The following is a 21,903-nucleotide window of genomic DNA, read 5'->3' as shown; positions in this document are numbered from 1 at the left end:
ACTACTGTATGTAGTGGATAAACTGATATCAAAGATCCTACTAGGATCTTTGCTGATATGGGAAAGCAGAAGAAAGAATGAGAGGATGAGGTAGAGGTGGACGTGGAAATAGATAAGATGAGAACGTCAGTGATGAGAGAGGGTAAGGTGAAAAGGATCTGAAAATAAATATGTTTGCAGAGAGAGACATTTTCCAAAGTTGTGTTGATATTATCATCACTATCATCACCACTACCACCAACACCACCACTACTATACAGCTACTCATCTCTAGAGGGCGCAATATTATTGTGGGCGTATACAATTCACAAACACATACAGCACATGGGGTGGAGCAACACAACGCGAACTGAAAAGAACGATCAAGACCGCGGTGCTTGAATGTGCGTTCATGCCATCTTTTCATTTCGATTCATCATTTTTTTACGTGTCTTCACAGACCATAGCTGATTATAAGCTGTCTCAAAATATCACAAACTATCACGTTGCATGAGAAATCCAGCGCCATCATAATGGATTCAGACAGTGCCAGTGCCAGTAGCAGCGAAAACTCCTCGTACTTCGTCGGGGTGGATGTGGGCACATCGAGCGTCCGAGCCGCGCTAGTGAGCGACCAAGGTGATGTAGTGAGCGTGGCTGTTGAGCCGATTCAGATATGGAATCCTTCGTCTGGATTCTACGAACAGTCATCTCAAGATATCTGGAAAGCATGCTGCACTACAGTCAGGGTATGCCAAAACTCTGCTCAGCCGGAATGCTGGAATGAATTTATGAACATTTACAACAGTTCTAATATCAAATCATGATATCAATTGTGCTACAATAGTACAAGTGAAGAACTTGTTCGCAAAAACCGATAAAATTTAAGTCCATTTTTGAAGATTTTGAAGTACGGTCTCTGTCATAAAGTACAAAAAAATACTTTTTAAATGATATATTGGTCGCTACATATAAAGGTACATTTTTGAAGTTATTATGATCAAAAGAAGCAAAAATTTTCTTATTATTCTCTTTATTTTTTTTGACCTTAAATCGCAAATATCTCCATTTGGCAAATATGGACTTATCGGTTTTTGCAAACAAACTCTTCAAGTGTACGTGCTACTGTAAATTTCTTCTTTCTTTTTCTTATAGGACAGTCCACCAGCTGGCACTGGTGTATTTTTATGAAGCCCCTTAATTTTCATACTGTTTGGCAGGTCTTGTGTGGTGCATGAACAGTGCCATCTAAAAATCTATAACCATGATGACTATGGAATAAAGTAATTATATTAATAACTAACTGATGTTAGACATGCAACTGGCAAATATTAATATTATTTCATGATTTGATAAATCAAATATGTATATGCTGCTTTGCCTTTGGCAATGATGCAAATGGTGTACTGCCCACTGGTATCTACAATAGAAACTAGACACAGTTAGACCTCCTCCACCTCTTTAGCACTTTACCGCAGCCCAAGTGCGAAGTGGTACATTAATCCCCCTTTGATTATTGATCCGACTATGTAGGTCAATTGAATTATTTCATCAAAGACCATACAGAGTGAGACAGGTATGTCTGACTGCATCTGCCCTACCCTCATATCTCTGATGACTATAAAACTAAGCAATATGTACAGTATATGAATAGGATTTTTTGGGGAAAATGACTATCTATCCTCGGGTTGATGCTTTTGTCACAGAAATGACAATTCTATTGTGCTTCTTTTCATTTACAGGCTGTAACATCTAAACACAAGGACCTGGTGAAGGGGATTGGTTTTGATGCCACATGCTCCCTTGTTGTACTCGACAAAGCCGACCAACCACTGTCAGTCAGCCAATCAGGTAGCAGTGACAAGAATTTGAAGAGACACAACAACAACAACAACAACAACAACAACAAGAAATGTTATGCTTTGATTTTTCAATTGAGTATTGAATATGAAGACATTTTGCTATTCTGTGTACATGATGTAGAAAATACATTTTCAAGTGATTGCAGATTAATCTGATTGTTACAGACTAGTATTTCTGGCATCAACACTTTCATGCTATGGATTCATTTTGACATCAAGTGAAACAGGAATTTACAAGGAATGTGTTGTCAGTAACACAAATATTCAAAATGTTCTGTGAGCATATTTGTGTGTGTGGTTTTTTTGTTCAATGTGTGATACAATCATATGATCACAATAGAATTAAAGTGTAATGCTGAATGTGCTGTCCTATTGTGTATGCCATTTTATTCATCAGCAATTCATTTTGTGACTGAGACCATTCCAAATTTATGTCATAAAAAGCAAGATATAATATTGTAATGAGGGAGGTTTCTCAGTAAATTTTACCCCAAGTTAACAAATGTTGAACCTGACAGATAAACCTTGTTCTGAAAGTTTAGTTCATACCCCTTAGTCACGATTGGCATAATCCAGACTTAATGCACCCTGAATGTCATTTTTGTATGTTTCTCCCCTGCTCCTCTCTCCCTCTGCCTTCCTCTCAATCCTCCATGGTTTGTGTTCTCTTTGGTGTAATATTAATCATCCAGGAGACTGCGAAAGGAATGTTATCATGTGGATGGACCACCGCGCTGCATGTCAGGCAAGACGGATAAATGAGAAGGGGCACCAGTCTCTAAGGTTTACAGGTGGAGAGATCTCACTTGAGATGGAACCACCAAAGTTACTTTGGCTGAAAGAGGTTTGTACACCATGCAGCGAGCATGACAGAACAGAAGGCTGTCATTTGTTGTTGTTGTTTTTTGAAATCCACAAGATGTTAAGAGGCAAGTCAGTTTCACCTATGGTTGTCTTTTTGAGCTGATTTTGACATTTGCTCGCTTGCTTTACAGTGACAGTAGATGTCATATACCAGGCATATGACAGCACAGTTAAATAAATGACATTAAAAAAAAAATGTGGTATATGAGATTACAAAGGGTGAAGCTTTAGCAATATAGTACACTGCCTGCAGAATTGTTGCCACTGATTGACAAATTGCAGAATTGGATTGCAGAAATGGATGCATGCAGAAATGTTTGACTATGTTTGAGTTTTTGATGTTTAAAGAAGAAAAAGACCTTTCCTTGAGCAGTGCAGTGAGAAAGAAAAAAAAATGTTTGCTTTTAATTTTATATTTGTCTTATTTTAAGTTTACCTTGAATTTCAGATTCACCCTAGCAGATATAATATGTAGTCTTTGTTAGTTCTCAGTTTTTGGCAATAGTGCAGCTACCACCATGCCCGGCCACCAATACAGTGCACTGAAACTATTAGGCACACCCATGTTTTGTTTGTTTGTTCATTTGTTTGTTTGTTGTTGTTTTTTTGACAGCTGTTACTAGCTCATGTGTCATTCATAATGTTTCTCTTCCACCCATGCCACTTTCTCTCCCCCCCCCCCCCCCAACCCTGATGCAGAACCTTAAAGAGGCATGTTGGGAGAAAGCTGGATCCTTTCTTGATCTGGCGGACTTTTTGACATGGAGGGCAACAGGATCCAAGTCAAGGTACATTGTACAGGAATTTAGTCTAATTTTCCACTGGGATATTTATTATTCTGCATCAAACATATATTCATCTAAACACATAATACATCATAATATTTCAAATAAAATACTTTGAAAAACAGAAAATGAAATATCGTGGCTCAGACCAGACACCATTTTTTCTGAAACACTTGCAACTTATTATTATTTCTTGCAATAATTGTTTCCTTATAGTATTCCCATATACTATCTAAAATCTTAGTCGTAGTCTCAATCTTAGTCTAAAATGCTTGAACTGTGATGTTATATAATTTGCCAGTTGTTTGTCCACTACATAAATGCACAAATTGGCACTGTGTGATGAAGGGCTGTCTCCGAGCTTGTTACAGCATCGAATGGATAGCACCCACAGCTCTACAGTGCAGTGTTTACCCTTATGAATATCCCATACTCCTTTATGTACATAAATAAGTACAGATTATACCACATATACAGTGTAGAGACCATGGAATAGTTGGAAATTTCAAGAAAGCTAGTCCTCCCCTTAGATGCTGTGGACATAGCACAAATGTAGTGCACCATAGCACCTGAGCTGATGCATTTAAGTCTTCTTTCAAATACTGTTGTTATGACATGAGATAATTCATGCAATTGTAATAAATGGCACATCAAAGTCCCTTGATGGTAGCTTGATGATCAAGTTGATCACTTCCCCTGCCTTGAAGACTGATTATTTTTTATTAGGATTTTTAGGTGATGCAGGGAGTCAATAGAGGTTCTACAACACAAAATTTACAGTTTGTCAGTATCAAAAACCTGCAACGTGATAGAAAAAAAGAGAAGAAAAGAAATCAAGCTGCTCTTATACTCTGCAGCTGTGATGATTGTTTACGTTTGGTCTCTGGACATACTAAAAAAATATGTTGGGTGATGTCTGTGAAACTTTTCGATAATTCTGACAGTAAGACTTTTTAACACTCCACCCTGTTGGAATGTTAGGTTTTCACACTTTATACCAAAGAAAAATGCAATTATTTGAGCTGAGCTCTTAGGTCAAAATCATATGACGTGTTTGTGAATCTGCTGGCATTTTCTTTCCTCCACATGTCATCCATCTGTATTGTCCTGAAACTGAACCCTGAAAATGCACCACCATGCTTTATTTACCTTCCACAGACTTTCACTGTTCATACAATTCTACCAAATGCATTGGTCGCTTCTGTGCTCAATGGTATTATGTGATGCAAATGTGATGCAAATAATTTCTCAATTATTGTACAAACATACATTTTCACATTTTGATTTGATTTGACTTGATTTGATTTGATTTGATTTGATTTGATTTGTTCTCTGTATGCCAGTTTTTTCAAATACATCAACTTTCTGCAATTTCATTAACATAGTACAAAATAATGGTAGTATACTTTCAACAATTATCATCATTTTCATCAATTATTCAATACATCTGTAATATAATTACATGAGTTACATCTTAATATGCATACAGAACAATTGCCAAGAATAAGCACAAAGTTTGACTGTTTGGCAACCGATAACGAATAACATTACACATGCATTTTAATTTCACAAATTTCGTGAGAGCCAAGATTTGTGAAATTGAGATGCACACGAAAGTTCTTGTCTACACAACATGCAATTAAATACCAGTGGCAATTTGCAAAAATTTCATGCTGTGAAGAAGGCAGTGGGCTCCAATTATCTTGCTTACTTTCCAGGTCACTCTGTACTTTGGTGTGTAAGTGGCTGTTCCAAGCTAATGAGGATGGCATGAGAGAGTGGGAGAAGTCCTTCTTCACTGCCTTTGGCTTGGAGGAGCTGTTAGAGGAAGATTGTCAAAAGATAGGTAAGCTCAATCGTCTTCAGAATCCCTGCACATGAAAGTCTTGTCCTGTTCGATTTGCTGTTGCTGGAATGATTGTTAGCAGAAGTGGGCATTGTCACTACTGAAAAAGTCATGACTACTTTTGCATGATGAAATTTTTGCAATGAGTGGCTCAAATATTTACAGGCTCTTAAATTTGTGCTGCACAATTGGCTACACGTATATTTTCTACCAATTCTCACATGAAAATAAAAAATTGTCTTGACATTTCCATGCAGGAAATGTGATACACATTTAAATACTACTTTACTGCACAACTTCATACTGTTTTGCACCATAGATTTAATGATGATAATCTTGGGACCTAAAATTTTATGTTGGTGTAATGAAATAATTTAATCATGTTCAGAGTAACAGGAGCGCCTTGTATTTTTCCTCGGGACTCAATTGGGTAGCATAACAGAAATCACAGTTACTAATAGATCAATTCAATATTATATTTTTCTTACCAGTTTCTACACAACACGTATTGGTTTTAAGTTTAGTCATTCAGTGAAATAAATCCATTGCATTATAATTGCAAGATGAAACATTAGTTCTTTAAGCCATAGGCTATTTTATATATATTGACAGGGAGGCATTTTCCCCCCTGTACTTGTCTCTAGGCAACCGCATCCAGTACCCTGGAGAGCCTGTTGGGAGTGGTCTAACGGCTGAGGCTGCGAGGGAACTTGGTCTCTCAGAGGGCCTGCCTGTTGGGACTGGAATCATTGATGCCTATGCTGGTGGAATAGGTAATTTCATTTCATTTCATTTATTTATTGTCCGTGAAATGGAAACTCTTCATGAATCAAGTGGCATACGCAATTACACATACATAGAGCACTCATTTCAAAATGAAACACAAAAGATAGCTAGAGAAGCACTGAGAGCACAGACCTCCGCCAAGTAGCTCATTTCCACCACTGATCTTGTATTTCCATAGAGATCAGTGATTTCCACCCATACATGATTATGCATGCTGAAAATCGCCTGATTTCCCAATATAGAAACCTTTTGTTATGTCATCAATGCCAGCTGCATGACACGCCTCGCCCTGGACCAGAAAGTAGAGCACGCACTTTAGTGCACATATGAAAACTTTAAAAACATGCAGCTTCAACTCCCAATTTCATTGGCCCTACCAGCCAAAATATTGAAAATCCTTCATAAAATCCATAAAAATTCCTGGATCACTACCAAAATTCAATCTTCTGTTACCTGTCTTACTCAACCTTCCCTATAAGTTTTATCCAAATCCGGTAACAACTTTTTGAGTTATTTTGCACATGGACAAACAAACAAGCAAACCAGCAAACCAACGGTAATGAAAACATACCCTCCTCCCGTGGCGGAGGTAATCAAACACCCAGAATGACACAAGATGAGGGAGATGTGATTCTACAGTGTTTGAGATGGTCAGAAACTCCTTCCCGTATTCAGTCCACATGTTGATCGTTTTAAGAACGGTTCAGTTTATTGGGCCATGAACTCAGAATTGAGCACAGCACAATGCTGAAGAAGTTTTAATACTATGGTTTCAGAATTGCAGATATCGGGACAGAGGCATTGTGTTATACTATGTGAATCACCAGGTTTTTTTTCACTGCTTATTTTATTCTGAACTTAAAATAAAAACTCTGAATGAAAAAGGAATTTAATTTTTGCTCACCAAGCAGCTATGGGTTTGTAGGTTGAAGCATTGATGTGTAAGAAGGTGCTAATAGAAAACGTGATAGTTTATTTCTATTTTTATTTTTATTGAATGAAAGATATGTAATAAACTTAACCCAGTGAGGACGAGTCCCGAGTATACTCGGGACTGTGTCTGTGGAAAATGCGTGTTGTAGCAATATCAGCTCGTCCTCAATGGGTTAAAGAAGCACTCTCCTCAATATCTCTACCTTGAATAGTAATTTTCAGATCAGAATTCTGATTTAATGTTGATAAACATATCACATATCTTTTTATGCCTCCGCCACGTAGTGGTGCCGGAGGCATTATGTTTTCGGGTTGTCCGTCCGTCCGTCTGTACGTCCGTACGTCCGTACGTACAAATTGTACGTCCGTACGTACGTCCGTCCGCTTTCGTTTACGCGATAACTTGAGTAATATTTACTGGAATTTTACCAAACTTGGTCCAAGTATGAAGTATGATGGGGCAATGATTTGATTAGATTTTAGGTTAAATCGGCAAAAGGTCAAAGGTCAAAGGTCAAGGTCAAATCATGAAATTTATCCGTTTACGCGATAACTCAAGACTGTATGGAGCAAATTTTACCAAACTTTGTTGGAGGATGATGTATGATGGGACAATTACTTGATTAGTTTTTCAGTGAAATCGGACAGAGGTCAAAGGTCAAAGATCAAGGTCAAATCCTAAAATTTATCTGTTTACGTGATAACTCAAAACTGGATAAAGCAGCTTTCACCAAACTTGGTCCAAGGATGATGTATGATGGGACAATTAGTTGAGTAGATTTTAGTGACATTGACAAGAGGTCAAAGGTCAAAAGGTCAAGGTCAAATGCTAAAAATGTTGCTATTTCCCCCATATCTATGCAATGCCCGCAGTTATTTTCTTGAAACTTAGTGTAGACATGTACTACTGCATAAAGATTCTCCAGAGAGAGTTTCATGTCGTAAGGTCAAAGGTCAAAAGGTCAAAGGTTAGGTGAAAATGTTGCAATATCACATTTCTCACAAATGGTTCAATGTACATGTATCTTCATGGAACTTGGTACATATGCATGTACTGACTGGCAGGGATTATCTAGGGAATTTAGGGGTCATGGGTCAATAGTCAGGGGTCAAAGGTCAAGGTCAACTCCTCAAAATGTTACTATTTCCCTCATATATGCAATAATTGCATTATTAGTTTTAAAATTTAATATATGTACATGTATTACTTAATGGAGATTCTCTTGGAAGTTTCCAGCCAGAAGGTCAAAGGTCAAAGGTTAAGGGTCACAGGTTAGGTTTAAATGAAAAAAAAAGATATATTTTGTACTGTAATTACACTCTTTCTTCATACCTTGAAAATTATACTCAATGCATAAACTTATAATAAGGTCGGTCAGAAGTCAAGTAAAAATTTTCAATTTCCCAAATATGTGTACCTGTACTCTTAAATAGACAATTATAGCAAACCCAGTTCGTGGAAAGTGAACATTCAAGATATTTCTGATAAACCTGTTGTTTCGATATTTTGCCAGTTATGTGAAACTGTCATCACACATTGTGAAGACATTGTACTATACACCTATTGGGAGAATCATGCATTATGGTGGAGGCATCAGTCGCCGTAGCGACATTTCTAGTTCTATATAAGCTCATCTTGGTTGAGGGCTCATATTAATATATTGAATGTTAAGCATCATAGTCTGTTCCTACAGTGCCCTTATATACTGTTAGTAGCAGCTGTCCACTCACTGTCATTCCTCATATTTTGCTGTCCTTCATTTCAGAAGGAATGTTTAGACAGAGAGTTCAGTTTTCTGAAAGAAGCCCAGTGCCTATTAACCCTTTATAGGTCCAGGCACTTAGCTTAAAGGATAAGTCCACCTTCATATACATAAGGATTGAGAGAATGCAGCAATATTAGTATAACACATCAGTGAAAGTTTGAGGAAAATCGGACAATCCGTTCAAAGTTATGAATTTTTGAAGTATCTGCGCAGTCACTGCTGGATGAGAAGACTACTACAGTGTATGATGTCACATGCGTACAACTATATAAGGAAAATAAAAAGAGAATTTCACAAAACTTTGCTTTTTGAATAAACTGCACATTTCTTCAACTTGTTACTGACGTATGTTAAGGGTTATATTATTCCCCCTGCCTTCTGAAAGAGAGAAGTCGAGTGTTCTTTTGTTATGCGAGAAAAATGGAAATATGTTGAATTTTCTTTATTCTTTCTTTATCTCGTTGTACACATGTGACATCACAAGCTATAGTAGTCTTTTCATCCAGCCATGACTGAGCAGAAACTTCAAAAATTCATAACTTTTGAACGGATTGTCCTATTTTCATCAAACTCTCACTGATGTGTTCTACTAATATTGCTGCATTCACTCAACCCACATGTCTATGAAGGTGAACTTGTCCTTTAACTTTCCAAGGTTTTCCGTCAGCATTTAGTACAGTAACCCATCTAAAGTTGATATACATCTAGTTGTGAAGTTATCAAGCCTACTCTGGTATATCGCTGTGGCCTAGTCCAACATGGAGGCTATGCTGACACAATTGGGATTTAGGGGATGAGTTTCATATCTATTCATTGACAGTTCTTTTCTGGACATCTGTGACAACTGGCAAAGGGTGCGTTCGGGCACTCTAAAGCAAACCGTACTGAACTGAACTAAAACGTACCGCGCCGTACTGCGCCAGTTTTGGAGCGTTCAAGCGCTCTGTTGAAAAAGCGTACCTCATGAGCTATTTTTAGAAGAGGTAAAGCATTTTGTAGCAAAAGGGTCATTCACCTGGCGTGCTTGAACTGCTTACAGCTGTCCCGAACAAAGAGAATGATGTCTTTGCATTGTGACGTATGCGCATGATATGCGCATGCTTTACAGCGAACTTTTGGTACGCTTTAGGTACGCTATTGGAGTACATTGGGAAGTGGTCCACTTTGGGTTTAGTACAGTACGGTATGGTACACTTTAGGAGCATTCGAGCGCTCCTCTGGCGCGGGTACGGTACGGTACGGTTCGCTGTAGGAGAGCGCTCGAACGCACCCAAAGAGAAGCACACCAGCATGCATGCCAGTCTGTGAGCCTGTGTAAAGTCTGTGTTAAGTCTATACACCTCATCCTAAATGCTCAAAGTGATAGTATATTTGTGTGATTTATTTCTGCCTTGATGTTTTGCCTATCTTTACTCTTGACCTAAATGATGCGTCTAATAGGACTGCTTGGGGCTGACCTGTCAGGCTTTGACCTGCCCTCCGAGAGTCAACCTTTGACCTCCAGACTCGCCCTCATCTGTGGAACTTCCACCTGCCATATGAGTGTAAGACAATGTATCCTCCCATGATATGTGATATAAAGGCTGTTACAGAGATCACGGTTATAATGAAATTTTATTACAACAAAGTAAAAATTCAGGTCCTGAAATTATTATCTTTGAAGTATGTGGTACAAATTCTCTTTGGTTATAATGAAATTTTTGATATAATGAAAGAAAACTGCTGGTCCCTTGGACTTTCTATAATGGAGGGTCCCCTGTGTAATTTGTGAAGGACAAAAAAAAAAGGCCACATTTCTTTGAAATCTTATTCTGGATGCTGCTGGTGTGCACAATATGTGTCCAGCAGACTTTTATGTGTGTATGTGTGTATGTGTGTCTGTCTGTCGGTCTGTCCCTGTTCATGCATGTTTGTGTGTACAGTCAAACCTGTATTAGCGACCACCTGTCATTGCATAGCGGCCACCTGCTGTATACGACCGCTAAAAACTATTCCCTCCAAGAGAAAAAGCATGTTATAAAGAACCTGTCTATAGCGGCCACCTGTCTTAATACTAGCCACTCTTTTTGTCTCCCTTGGGTGGCCACTATAGACAGGTTTGACTGTAAATGTGTGTTCTAAAAGAAATGCAATCAAGAAAACATACATGTTGTGACAAATACAGTGTGTAAATGTACTGCCTCATTCAGAAATTAGACCCTTCATGTATTATTTCCACCACATTTAGCTGAGTGAGAAGGCAACTTTTGTGCCTGGAGTCTGGGGTCCATACTACAGTGCCATGGTGCCAGGGCTGTGGGGGAACGAAGGAGGGGAGAGCTGCACGGGAAAACTCATCGACCACATCATCAGGACCCATCCAGCCTACCAGGAACTGCAGCAGCTGAGTGAAAAAAAGTAACATTTCTACATTAATCATCGTTTGATATGCATGTTTCTATGGGTGCTGTTCATTATTCCGAAGGTTCGCTATTCAGTAGCAAACTCGCAAACAGTGTAGAGTACCAATGTGTGACATCATATAGCCTTTCATTGCCATGGAAACTGGTTATAAGCAACCTTACCTGGCTCCAAGTGTTTATGTATGCACGTGGTTCAAGCCTGAGCTTTAACAAAAGACTGTGACATCATCACTTTGGTATTCTGTTGCATCAGGTAACGCAAATGTGTTGTGCATTGCATCCAGAATTGAAAATCGCAATATTTTCTCCTCCAAACAGATATTACCTATCTCTCATTCCATCATTGCAGTTCTTAATTGTGAATTCAACCAATCACAAAATTATATGGGAAGTCCCGATTAGCAAAATGTTATACTTGCTAAATATACAGCATATACAGTACTCATCTTGATCATTATGTCACGTCCAGCTGAAATTTTCTCTCATATTGCTTGGTCAGGGGCTGTACTACCTATTCCTGGTTAGATGACCATTTGCTGACCGTGGCCAGAGAGAGTGGGCTCTCGTCTCCAGCCACACTGACCAAGGACTTGCATGTCTGCCCCTATTTTTACGGCAACCGGTCACCTCTGGCGGATCCCTCACTGAAAGGCATGGTCAGTTGCAGTGACCTTTGGACATTTTTATGTTGAATGCTTGATTACTATAATTGTACACATTTACGTACAGTACCAACAGGTACACAATTGTACCTGGATTGACCACTTCAGCACAAGCTCTGAATACAAAAACAGTCAGTATTGACAGCCAAGTGACTGACCTTGTCATAGGCTGAGCATAATATTATTCCTCTTTTTTTTTTCACAGTCATCTACAGTTGTACAAGGAGGTAAGATATAATGTGTAAATAAAGGCAAAGTTTTGAGAAACAATGCTTAACAACTGAAAAACCTAATGAAATACTTTCCAACTGAACTAAAATCCTAAAATGAGAAAGGACTAGATTTGGAAAAAAAAAGACACTCAACAACTTGCAGTTCCACCAATATATATTCATGTTACTGTCTTGTAAATTTTATCAATTTTTATCTTTTCAAGTCTCTTTCACAAGGGTCCATTCCATTCAGTGATTAGTACAATATTCAGTGTGTGTTGTAGAAGAATCTCTAATGCCGTAAGTGTGTTCCCGAGACTATAGGGTCCTAATGTTGATGGAAGGAATGGTGATTTCATATTATGATCTTGCCCTTTGTTTCTTTCTTCTGGTTTAATAGATCTGTGGACTGACTCTTTCATCTTCACTCAATGACTTGGCACTACTGTATTTAGCAACTCTTCAGGCATTGGCTGTAAGTTTGATCTTTTTAGCTGAGTTTAATGTTAAATTGCAACTGATTGACAAATTGCCCTACATCGGCGTAGATAAGTACTGAATTGATCAGTGTTTTAGTAGTGGCCATGATAAAAAAATAATGGGCATGCGTACTCGAGCAGGATTCGAACCTATGACCTCCTGATCTCCAGAAACTCCAGGCGTCATCTCCACTAGACCACCGAGCTTTCGTCCGATGGCAAGTGTTGGTTCTAATCCTTGTAGCATGCAGCGGGTACTGCTCAATTATTTACGATGATGTAGGGCAATTTGTCAATCAGTTGCAATGAAAACATCTCGATGGAAGAATTTCATGAATTTGAAAAATTAAGCACTACACCTGTATAGGCCTATCGTTTACTTTTTATGTTTCAGCATCTCCTACATTATAATGCAAGGATTAAATTGAATCACAAAATGCGATTACAGCAGTTTTAACCTCCCTCATGATTTAGAGAGAGTTTTATCTCGACTTAGGATCGTATCAGGACAAAATATATATCAAAGGAACAATATGTGCATGTGGTGTATCTACCACCACCCTATTTATCAATGTCACTACATCAGTTTAGCCTTCAGTCAATCATTTTCTTCTCATTTGTCATGTATTTCTTTATTTTCAGATTGCTTCAACATCATCTCTGACGTGCATTTTAAAACAATACAAAACAAATCAAAGATTGTTTTATAAGGAGATGATATAAATCAGGTTTCAGTAGTGTGTAAAACAGTTATATTCTTGCCGTATGGCCTTTGGAATTACCCGTTTAATGGATTCACCTTTTTGATCTGGTCCATTTTATCCACTGTAATACATGTAAGTGAAACAAGATTGTAGATCATAGTGAAGCATATCATACTGATTTTTTTTTCTTTCTTTTGACAGCATGGAACTAAATCGATCATCCAACAAATGGAGTCATGCGGTTATAACATATCCATTCTGTTTGCCTGTGGGGGTCTGTGCAAGAGTGACATCTTTCTGCAGACACACGCAGACATCACAGGTAAGTCTTCCAGTTGACGAGCATTTACTCCAAAGACAAAGCCATGGGGAAGGAAAGCTGTGGGGGTTGATAGAATGATTTTTACCTTCACCAAGGAGGTTACAAGTGATCATCAGCATTGGTTTGTCTGTTTGCAAAATAGCTCAAAATAGTTGTAAGTGGATTCGAATGAAACTTGCATGAAAAGTTGATAATGATTCAAGGAACAGATGACTGAATTTTGGTTGTGATCGGGGAATTTTTATGATTTTTTGAAGGATTTAAAAACTGTTGGCATATAAGGTCAATGAGCTTAGGAGTTCTCGCTGCACATATTTGAGGTTTACATGCGGGCACTAAAAAACAAAAAACAACTTCCAAACCAAGATTTTGACAGCGACATTATATGATTAACGAAAGACATTGGAATATGCCTTCCCTAGGCTGAGCATACATTATTTCCATGTTTCCGTGACATTAATATGATTAACAAAAGACATTGTAGGGAATCATACAAGTTATGCTTGGTTTAGGGGAAGGTGCATTCCAATATCTTATCATATGCTGTATCCTAGTAATTTGAATCAAAATAGAAACATTATAAAATATATGACACATATTTACATATTCTTTTGGCCACATATATGATGTTATTGGTATCATGAATCAATACAAATCAGCATGTATTTGCATTCCTTAGTTCCCTTAACCCTATTCTAACTGGGCTATTTGAGACCAAGATTTTACTGAGGGGGGGGGGGGGGGTCAATTGACCCCCCCCCCCTTCAGATCTCGGCCACCAATAGCGCAATCACCGCAAAATTTTGCCTGAAGATAGAGCTGGATGTCAACTACAAGATTATATGGTCATACATTTGAAAAATATTGCTTTTCTATTTTTAATAAATTAATTATGCAAATTTGTGCATGAAATCATATTTTCACCTATAACTCCATTAAAAAGACTGGAGGATTGCTAAATTTTTGTGTCAGAATTCCTCATGATACATCAAACAATTTTCGTGTAAAAAAATAGCACAATCGAAATCAATTTCTTTTGTTTTTTATTGTTTTGTTAATTTCTTATGTATTTTATTGTTTTTTGGACCTTTTGTTTTCTTTTCTTTTTTTGCCAAAATTTGTTGCAGGCACTTTTTCAGGCTTATCTACACTAGAATTGATTAATTTCAATGGCTAAAAGTTGAAATAATCTAATTTATATCAATTTAACCAAAAAACATTATTTGCATTGGATTTGCACACGATATCATGAATTTGAGCTGTTTTTTGGTTGACATGTATATGCAAAACATTACGTAACTTCAAAACGGTGTACCCGGACGTCGCAAATTTGGTCTCAAAATATGCGGGAGACTTCAATTAAAAAAGTCGTGAAACGACGTGGCAAAATCTTTGCCTGTTGCGAAATCGTGGCCTGAAACGTCGAGGGGGGGGGGGTCGATTTGACCCCCCCCCCCCCCCCCCCCCAGTTAAAATAGGGTTAACTTACATTATATTGCAAACATTTTGTTACTCTTTTGAATTTGTTTTTGTTTGGGGTTTCTTTTTTTTTTCTTGGTTTTTTTGGTCAATGTCACCTTTTTGTAATGAGTGAAATGTCCTAGAGGTGTTGGTTGTTTTTGTTGAGATTCGAAAACTGTCAAACTCATAACATTTTTTTTTTTCAGCGTGGGCTTATGATCAGGAACATGGGAGGTCATTGATTTCCCAACACCTGGCAGATCCCTAGAGGTGTTTGACATGTGGTAAAATATTGTGAGAGTCCAGCTAAAGAAAACAACAGGGGTGTTAGCAGATGGTAATTTAGTAGTCTTTGTCATGCGGTTATACCGGAAGTTGGCAGTAAGTTAATGCTTCAAGGGACTGTTCAACATCTTGATGTTCCAATTTCAGAAATTGTCAAACATTGCTGACTGAGCTGCATGGTCATGGTTAAACATTTGAAAGAAAAAAACACTCCCGCATCTAAAAGTTTAGAGAACCATGCTGTCCCTATCAAGAAATATATGAACAAATATCGCCATACAAATTAACCAGTTATGAATTGTTAACCTGTTGAAGACAAGTCCCAAGTATACTTGGGCAGGTGTCTATGGGAAATGCATGTTATAGCAAAATTAGCATGTCCGCTACGGAATAATACTTGAACACTAATACATGTACATCTGGGAAAGAAGAAAATACTGTACGAGCTTAGATTTTCGCGAACATATATTTTTCATGAATTGCTACTTGTCAGACATTTTTAGGAGTTGTTAATTTCACAGTGGTGAGGGTATAGTAATCGCTTCTTTATCTTTCACAAAATAAATGAGAATGAGCAACAAGGAACAACACAAATAATGATTATTCTTACTCAATGATTCCAGCTATGTAAACAAGTAGCGTGTTCTGCATGCAAAGTACTGTGTACTACCTTGTTGTTTTACCCCAGCAGATGTTGCCATGTTGTGGCCAACACAGCATGCGTGACCTACATCGGTCGCTAGTTGCGTGCAAACAAGCGCTGATATGGCTTGATTTTGTTATTTTTCTTTTCATGCATTGTTGCTTTCACATGTTGTTGCTTTTTTTTTTGTTTTTTTTTGTTTTTTTTTTTGTATGAGCACATTGTTACATGTATTCCCGTAGTTCGAAGGAGATTTGTAAAATGTGCAAAAATAAAATCACTGCAAACATCTCAGCTCGTACAGTATGGTACATGTAAATCTGGTATCTCACAGATTTCCTCTTATTTTTAAGCATCTGGAGTTTGTTTCAAACGTTAGGTTTGTCATAGCATCATATTTACATGATAACAGAGACTTGGGGTAATGTGTATGACCATAGCGCTCAGATTTTCCAAACTGGAAGCACTAAAGCGGTGCCTTAAAAGAAGGACTTTCGACAATTTACAATGCATGCCTTGAAGGAAGATACTGTACAATGCGTACCTTGACCTCATCTGCTAGAACTGCATAACAGATATAAAGACAAATGTATTTTCCATATGACTTGTGGATGCTAGCTGGACCTGGGGGGCTGGGGGGGGGGGGGAGTAATTGCCCCAAGGGGGTGATTGCCCTGATACGCCAAACACTTTAGCCATTTGAATAGTGACTGTTACTTGGTGGTAAGAAAAAACAAAGAGAAGAACAAAATAAAGGCGAGAGAATTGAGCCACTTTCAGATGACTGGGTTGGGAAATGAAGGCACCATTCATCTGATATTCTATGCTATTCAGACATATTAAGAGATCTGTTTTACTTTGCAAGGCTTTGGTACGAATGTTGTAGCAAAGTAAGTGAACAGAAGCTGCACCTCAATGATGAAAAAGCATGTAGGCCTGTGTGCAATAGCGCCCTCATGTGTTGTGCAAGCAGGATTCTTGTGTAAGCTGCAATTCAGTGCTTGGTGGGAGTGGTTGTTGTGATTTTTTGTTGCTCTGTCCTTTTTCGTGTAAGAGAAGGACAAAACACCTTATGAACAATCATTCCTGTTGATGGTCGTAGATTTGTTTGTTCGTTTGTTTGTTTGTTTGTTTTATTTTTTAACAGATCAGCTGCTTAAATGCTCACAAAGTATTTGGTCCCAGCATTCTCAATTTATAGCCGTTGTGTCCTCTAATGTGAAGAGAACATGCCTTCTGAATATTAGAATGATAATATCCCTGTGTGTATGATTTTCCTTATCAGTCAAGTTTACAGAAGTTCCTGACAATGTGTGAATCATGTTAGAACTCAATTTATGCATAGTTTATATGAATATTATAGAATTTGCCAATTGCGGTCTTTCAATCAATTCTAATGTTGTGTAAAAACCTCCAAAACATGTGAAGCAATCTGCTGTATTGTTTCTTTTTTTTTTAACCTGTTGAAGACAAGTTCCGAGTATACTTGGGCGAATGTCTATGGGAAATGCTTGTTGGAGCAAAATCACACCATCCTCAGCTGGTTAAAGGACAAGTTCACCTTCATAAACATAAGGATCGAGAACATGCAACAATATTAGTAGAACACATCAGTGAAAGTTTGAGGAAAATTGGACAATCGATGCAAAAGTTATGAATTTTTTAAATTTTTGTGTTGGAACCGCTGGATGAGGAGACTACTACAGCTTGTGAGTCATATGCATACAACAGTATAAAGAAAATGTAAAAGAAAATTCAACATATTTTCACTTTTTTCGCATAATAAAAGAGCACTTGACTTGCCTCTTTCTAAGGGCAGGGGGAATAATATTACCCATAACATTTGTCGGTAACGATTCAGGGGAATGTGTACTTTTTTCAAAAGATGGAATTTTGTGAAATTCTCTTTATATTTTCCTTATATTGTTGTACGCATGTGACATCTAAGTTGTGCATACACTGCAGTAGTCTTCTCATCCAGCGGGTACTGTACAAAAACTTCAAAAATTCATAACTTTTGAACGGATTGTCTGATTTTCCTCAAACTTTCAATGATGCGTTCTACTAATATTGCTACATTCTCTCAATCCTTATGTTTATGAAGGTGAACTTGTCCTTTAATCATCATCATTATACCTGTTGCTATTGTTGTTGTTTTTGCTATATATGTTCCTATGACAATGCCATCCTGGTATAATCTGCCATTATCATATCAATCTGTGCTGTCCATGACCATTTCAGGTTTGCCTATAGTCCTGCCAAAAGAGCCAGAGTCGGTGCTGATAGGAGCAGCCATTTTGGGGGCTTGTGCCTCTGGCAAGTTTGACCTTCAGGTAAGAATGGCAACTTCCCAGTCACAGCGAGTTAGTAATTGTAATGAGTGCAGGCAGTGGCTCTCAACGAAGCTTGGAATCGACGATTCTCGTGGATTTTCCTCAAGAAAAACTGCACAACATGGTTTCAGAGCATTTTTGTGTCCTGTTCATTGCTTCGTTGTTTGCATCCATCATGCTTATATAGTATCCTGGAGATAGATAGATAGATTGATAGATAGATAGATAGATAGATAGATAGATAGACAGATAGATTGATACATGTAGGTAGGTGCAGTAGATAAATAAATAGAAAGATAGATACATACACACATACATACATAAGTACAAAGATAGATAGATAGACAGACAGACAGATACATTAGATACACATGTAGATCGATAGATAGATAGGTAGATGCAGTAGATCAATAAATAGAAAGATAGATACATACACACATACATAAGTACAAAGATAGATAGATAGATAGATAGATAGATAGGTAGATACACATATACATACAAAGATAGACAGATACAACAGTAGATAAGCACAATCATGCACACACAGTAGATTTATGTTACATATGCCCGAGGGATTTTTGAGGTTTTGGCTGAGACTCCATTAATAGTGTGCACTAGTGGCCATTTGGATGTGGGAATAGAGTCTATAGATTCAAGATAACATTGTTCAGAACTTGATGAAGGGCTGCCTTTTCTCTCCATATGTGTGTGTATTATTGTTATTTGTTTTAATGCATTAAACCAGCAAAATATGTATACGAAAAGTATTACAGCTTCTGCTTTTGATATAATCATTTGATTGATCTTTTATGTACATACATCAAGATTGGTTTCTCACCTTTATTAGTGTATGGATTTGTAGAAGGACAGAATAAATTTGAAGACAGGCCCTGTGTTAACTGCTTCAACTTATTAAAACGTATTCAGGAATGATGGGTCACTGATGAATGGAAAAGCTAGGCCATCTTGCATGAAAAAAACAACAAGATTGTAAAATTGTATGCAAGAGCTTGCCACGAATGTTCCATATTTGTGGTTGTTTGGCAGAATGATGCACTATGCTGAGATACATATTTGTATTCATTTCACTAAAATGATATGAGTGTATAAATCAGAATGCACCTCAAAACCTGTTGCATTTGTAGTCGCTCTCTTCAATCTCAATATTTTTGGCTCTTGTAGGGTGCCATGCGCCGCATGGGATGCGTTGGCAGGGTTGTCCAACCCGACGAGCAGCAGAGGCCATACTACAGCAGAAAGCATGCCGTGTTCTCGAAGCTGGTGGACCATCAGAGGGAGTATCGGCGGATCATGGAAGAGCCAGTAACAGCCTGAGCAGAATTAAAAAAAAACACTCAGCCCCCCTTGGAACCACCCAGGTGAGCTGTGTGCTTTGTTGTATGCTTTGCATGTGGCTACCCAAGCAAGACGCCATTTTCATTGTTTCTGATCGTAAAAGCTGCCATCCCTCATACTAATATGCAAAGAAAGAAGGAATTTGTCCCCCAGCACAATAGCTGAATACAATGTGACTTTGTGAGGTTTAGTTACATTTTCAATTTTGATTTGATTTTTTTGTTCCTTTCTCCCTCTTTCCCTTGGAGGTTTTTCATTGCCAGCAGGTTATGGCAACAACCCTTTCAGAGATCTGTTTATGACCTGAATGTTCTTTGTGATATGCCCCAATCATAGAGATACAAAAGGGATTTTATTTACTAGCAGTGAGTCCTCGAAATATTTGACACACAGGGGCCCGTTGCATAAAAGTTACAATTATGGTAACTTTGCCATCCAATGGTAACTACCATGGTAACAATACTCAACAGCCAATCAAAATCAAGAATTCCATGGAAGTTACCATTGGATGGCAAAGTTACCATAAGTGTAACTTTTTTGCAATGGGCCCCAGATCTTGTATATTTCAGGATTCATTACCCACGCCGATGAAAATCGGCAGGGGGTTATGTAAAGGGTTCCGTATGTTTGTTTGTTTGTTTGTTTGTTTGTTTGTTTGTTTGTTTGTTTTTTTTTGTTTGTTTGTTTGTTTGTTTGTTTGTTTGTTTGTGTACAAGATATAGTGACCACTCCGAAAATTTCCCGTTTCTCACTTTGCGATTTTCCGCTACCATACGAAAACATAAACTCCCAAACGATCCGACTTCGCTGCTCAAATGTTCGTAAGAATTCCGAAATTTACGTTTAGGCCTATTTGAGGGACTATGTCCTTCTAGATTTATGAAAGTTCGTTCTCCGTCATCACAAACTGGCCCGTATTTTGATGATTTTTCAAATTAACATTGATTGTTTTTTTCGTTGGAGGAGCATTTTGCTCGGTCGCAGTCACACTGCACGATATGCGTGCTCAATATCAATGCGTGTGCAAGGCCGCTGAAAATGCATCGCGCTCTACACTGTTGGTGCAAAATTGCACCGGGGACGTTGCGGCGCTCGTTGGTGGCCGAATACTGGTGCAGTAGACATTTGCATTCAACCCTTGCATTGAATAATTCCCGTAGACACTAATCATAGGGGTAATTGCCTAGGGGGTACGTAAATTTTGTTTTTCTTTTTTGCTTTTGTGGATACCATCAAAGATCGTACACTCATACGACCTTTGATATTTGATGATTTTTCAAATTAACATTGATTGTTTTTTTCGTTGGAGGAGCATTTTGCTCGGTCGCAGTCACACTGCACGATATGCGTGCTCAATGTCAATGCGTGTGCAAGGCCGCTGAAAATGCATCGCGCTCTACACTGTTGGTGCAAAATTGCACCGGGGACGTTGCGGCGCTCGTTGGTGGCCGAATACTGGTGCAGTAGACATTTGCATTCAACCCTTGCATTGAATAATTCCCGTAGACACTAATCATAGGGGTAATTGCCTAGGGGGTACGTAAATTTTGTTTTTCTTTTTTGCTTTTGTGGATACCATCAAAGATCGTACACTCATACGACCTTTGATATTTGATGATTTTTCAAATTAACATTGATTGTTTTTTTCGTTGGAGGAGCATTTTGCTCGGTCGCAGTCACACTGCACGATATGCGTGCTCAATGTCAATGCGTGTGCAAGGCCGCTGAAAATGCATCGCGCTCTACACTGTTGGTGCAAAATTGCACCGGGGACGTTGCGGCGCTCGTTAGTGGCCGAATACTGGTGCAGTAGACATTTGCATTCAACCCTTGCATTGAATAATTCCCGTAGACACTAATCATAGGGGTAATTGCCTAGGGGGTACGTAAATTTTGTTTTTCTTTTTTGCTTTTGTGGATACCATCAAAGATCGTACACTCATACGACCTTTGATATCATCACACTCTCGGCTTGCTATAATCAAAATATCCCGCAAGAAAACGGCGTATTTCTCGATTTTTAGCGCTTTTTCCGCGACCCGTCGCGTAGACAATACTCTTAAAACTGGACTTAATTCGCGCGCGCTTGGAAAAGTTCCGATTCTGCACTTTTGACGGTGGAATTTGGGATTTTCGATGGATTTTTGGAGGAGACTTAAGGACTTTCCTGTACGTGAATGAGTGTTAATACCGTATGTGTAATGATGTGATTTGCGTGTG

The 21,903-nt window shown here is 38.3% G+C and overlaps 1 protein-coding gene across 1 annotated transcript; it reads left to right on the top strand.

Annotated features, from left to right (window-relative positions):
- The first annotated feature begins 563 nt into the window (after positions 1–563).
- Positions 564–19,662, top strand: LOC139719007 (FGGY carbohydrate kinase domain-containing protein-like). Its single transcript, XM_071630448.1, has 13 exons — positions 564–728; positions 1,722–1,830; positions 2,534–2,685; positions 3,405–3,493; positions 5,209–5,336; positions 5,981–6,109; positions 10,262–10,365; positions 11,049–11,218; positions 11,723–11,879; positions 12,498–12,572; positions 13,482–13,602; positions 18,233–18,324; positions 19,510–19,662. The coding sequence occupies exons 3-13, from the start codon at positions 2,557–2,559 to the stop codon at positions 19,660–19,662; spliced, it is 1,347 nt and encodes a 448-aa protein (XP_071486549.1). The 5' UTR covers positions 564–728; positions 1,722–1,830; positions 2,534–2,556.
- Positions 19,663–21,903: the final 2,241 nt, after the last annotated feature.

Source organism: Diadema antillarum, unplaced genomic scaffold (genome assembly GCF_040938485.1).
Source record: "Diadema antillarum isolate AM-2024a unplaced genomic scaffold, OU_Dant_1.0 scf00000103, whole genome shotgun sequence".
Classification (NCBI taxonomy): Eukaryota; Metazoa; Echinodermata; class Echinoidea; order Diadematoida; family Diadematidae; genus Diadema; species Diadema antillarum.
This window is presented reverse-complemented; position numbering and strand designations above follow the sequence as displayed.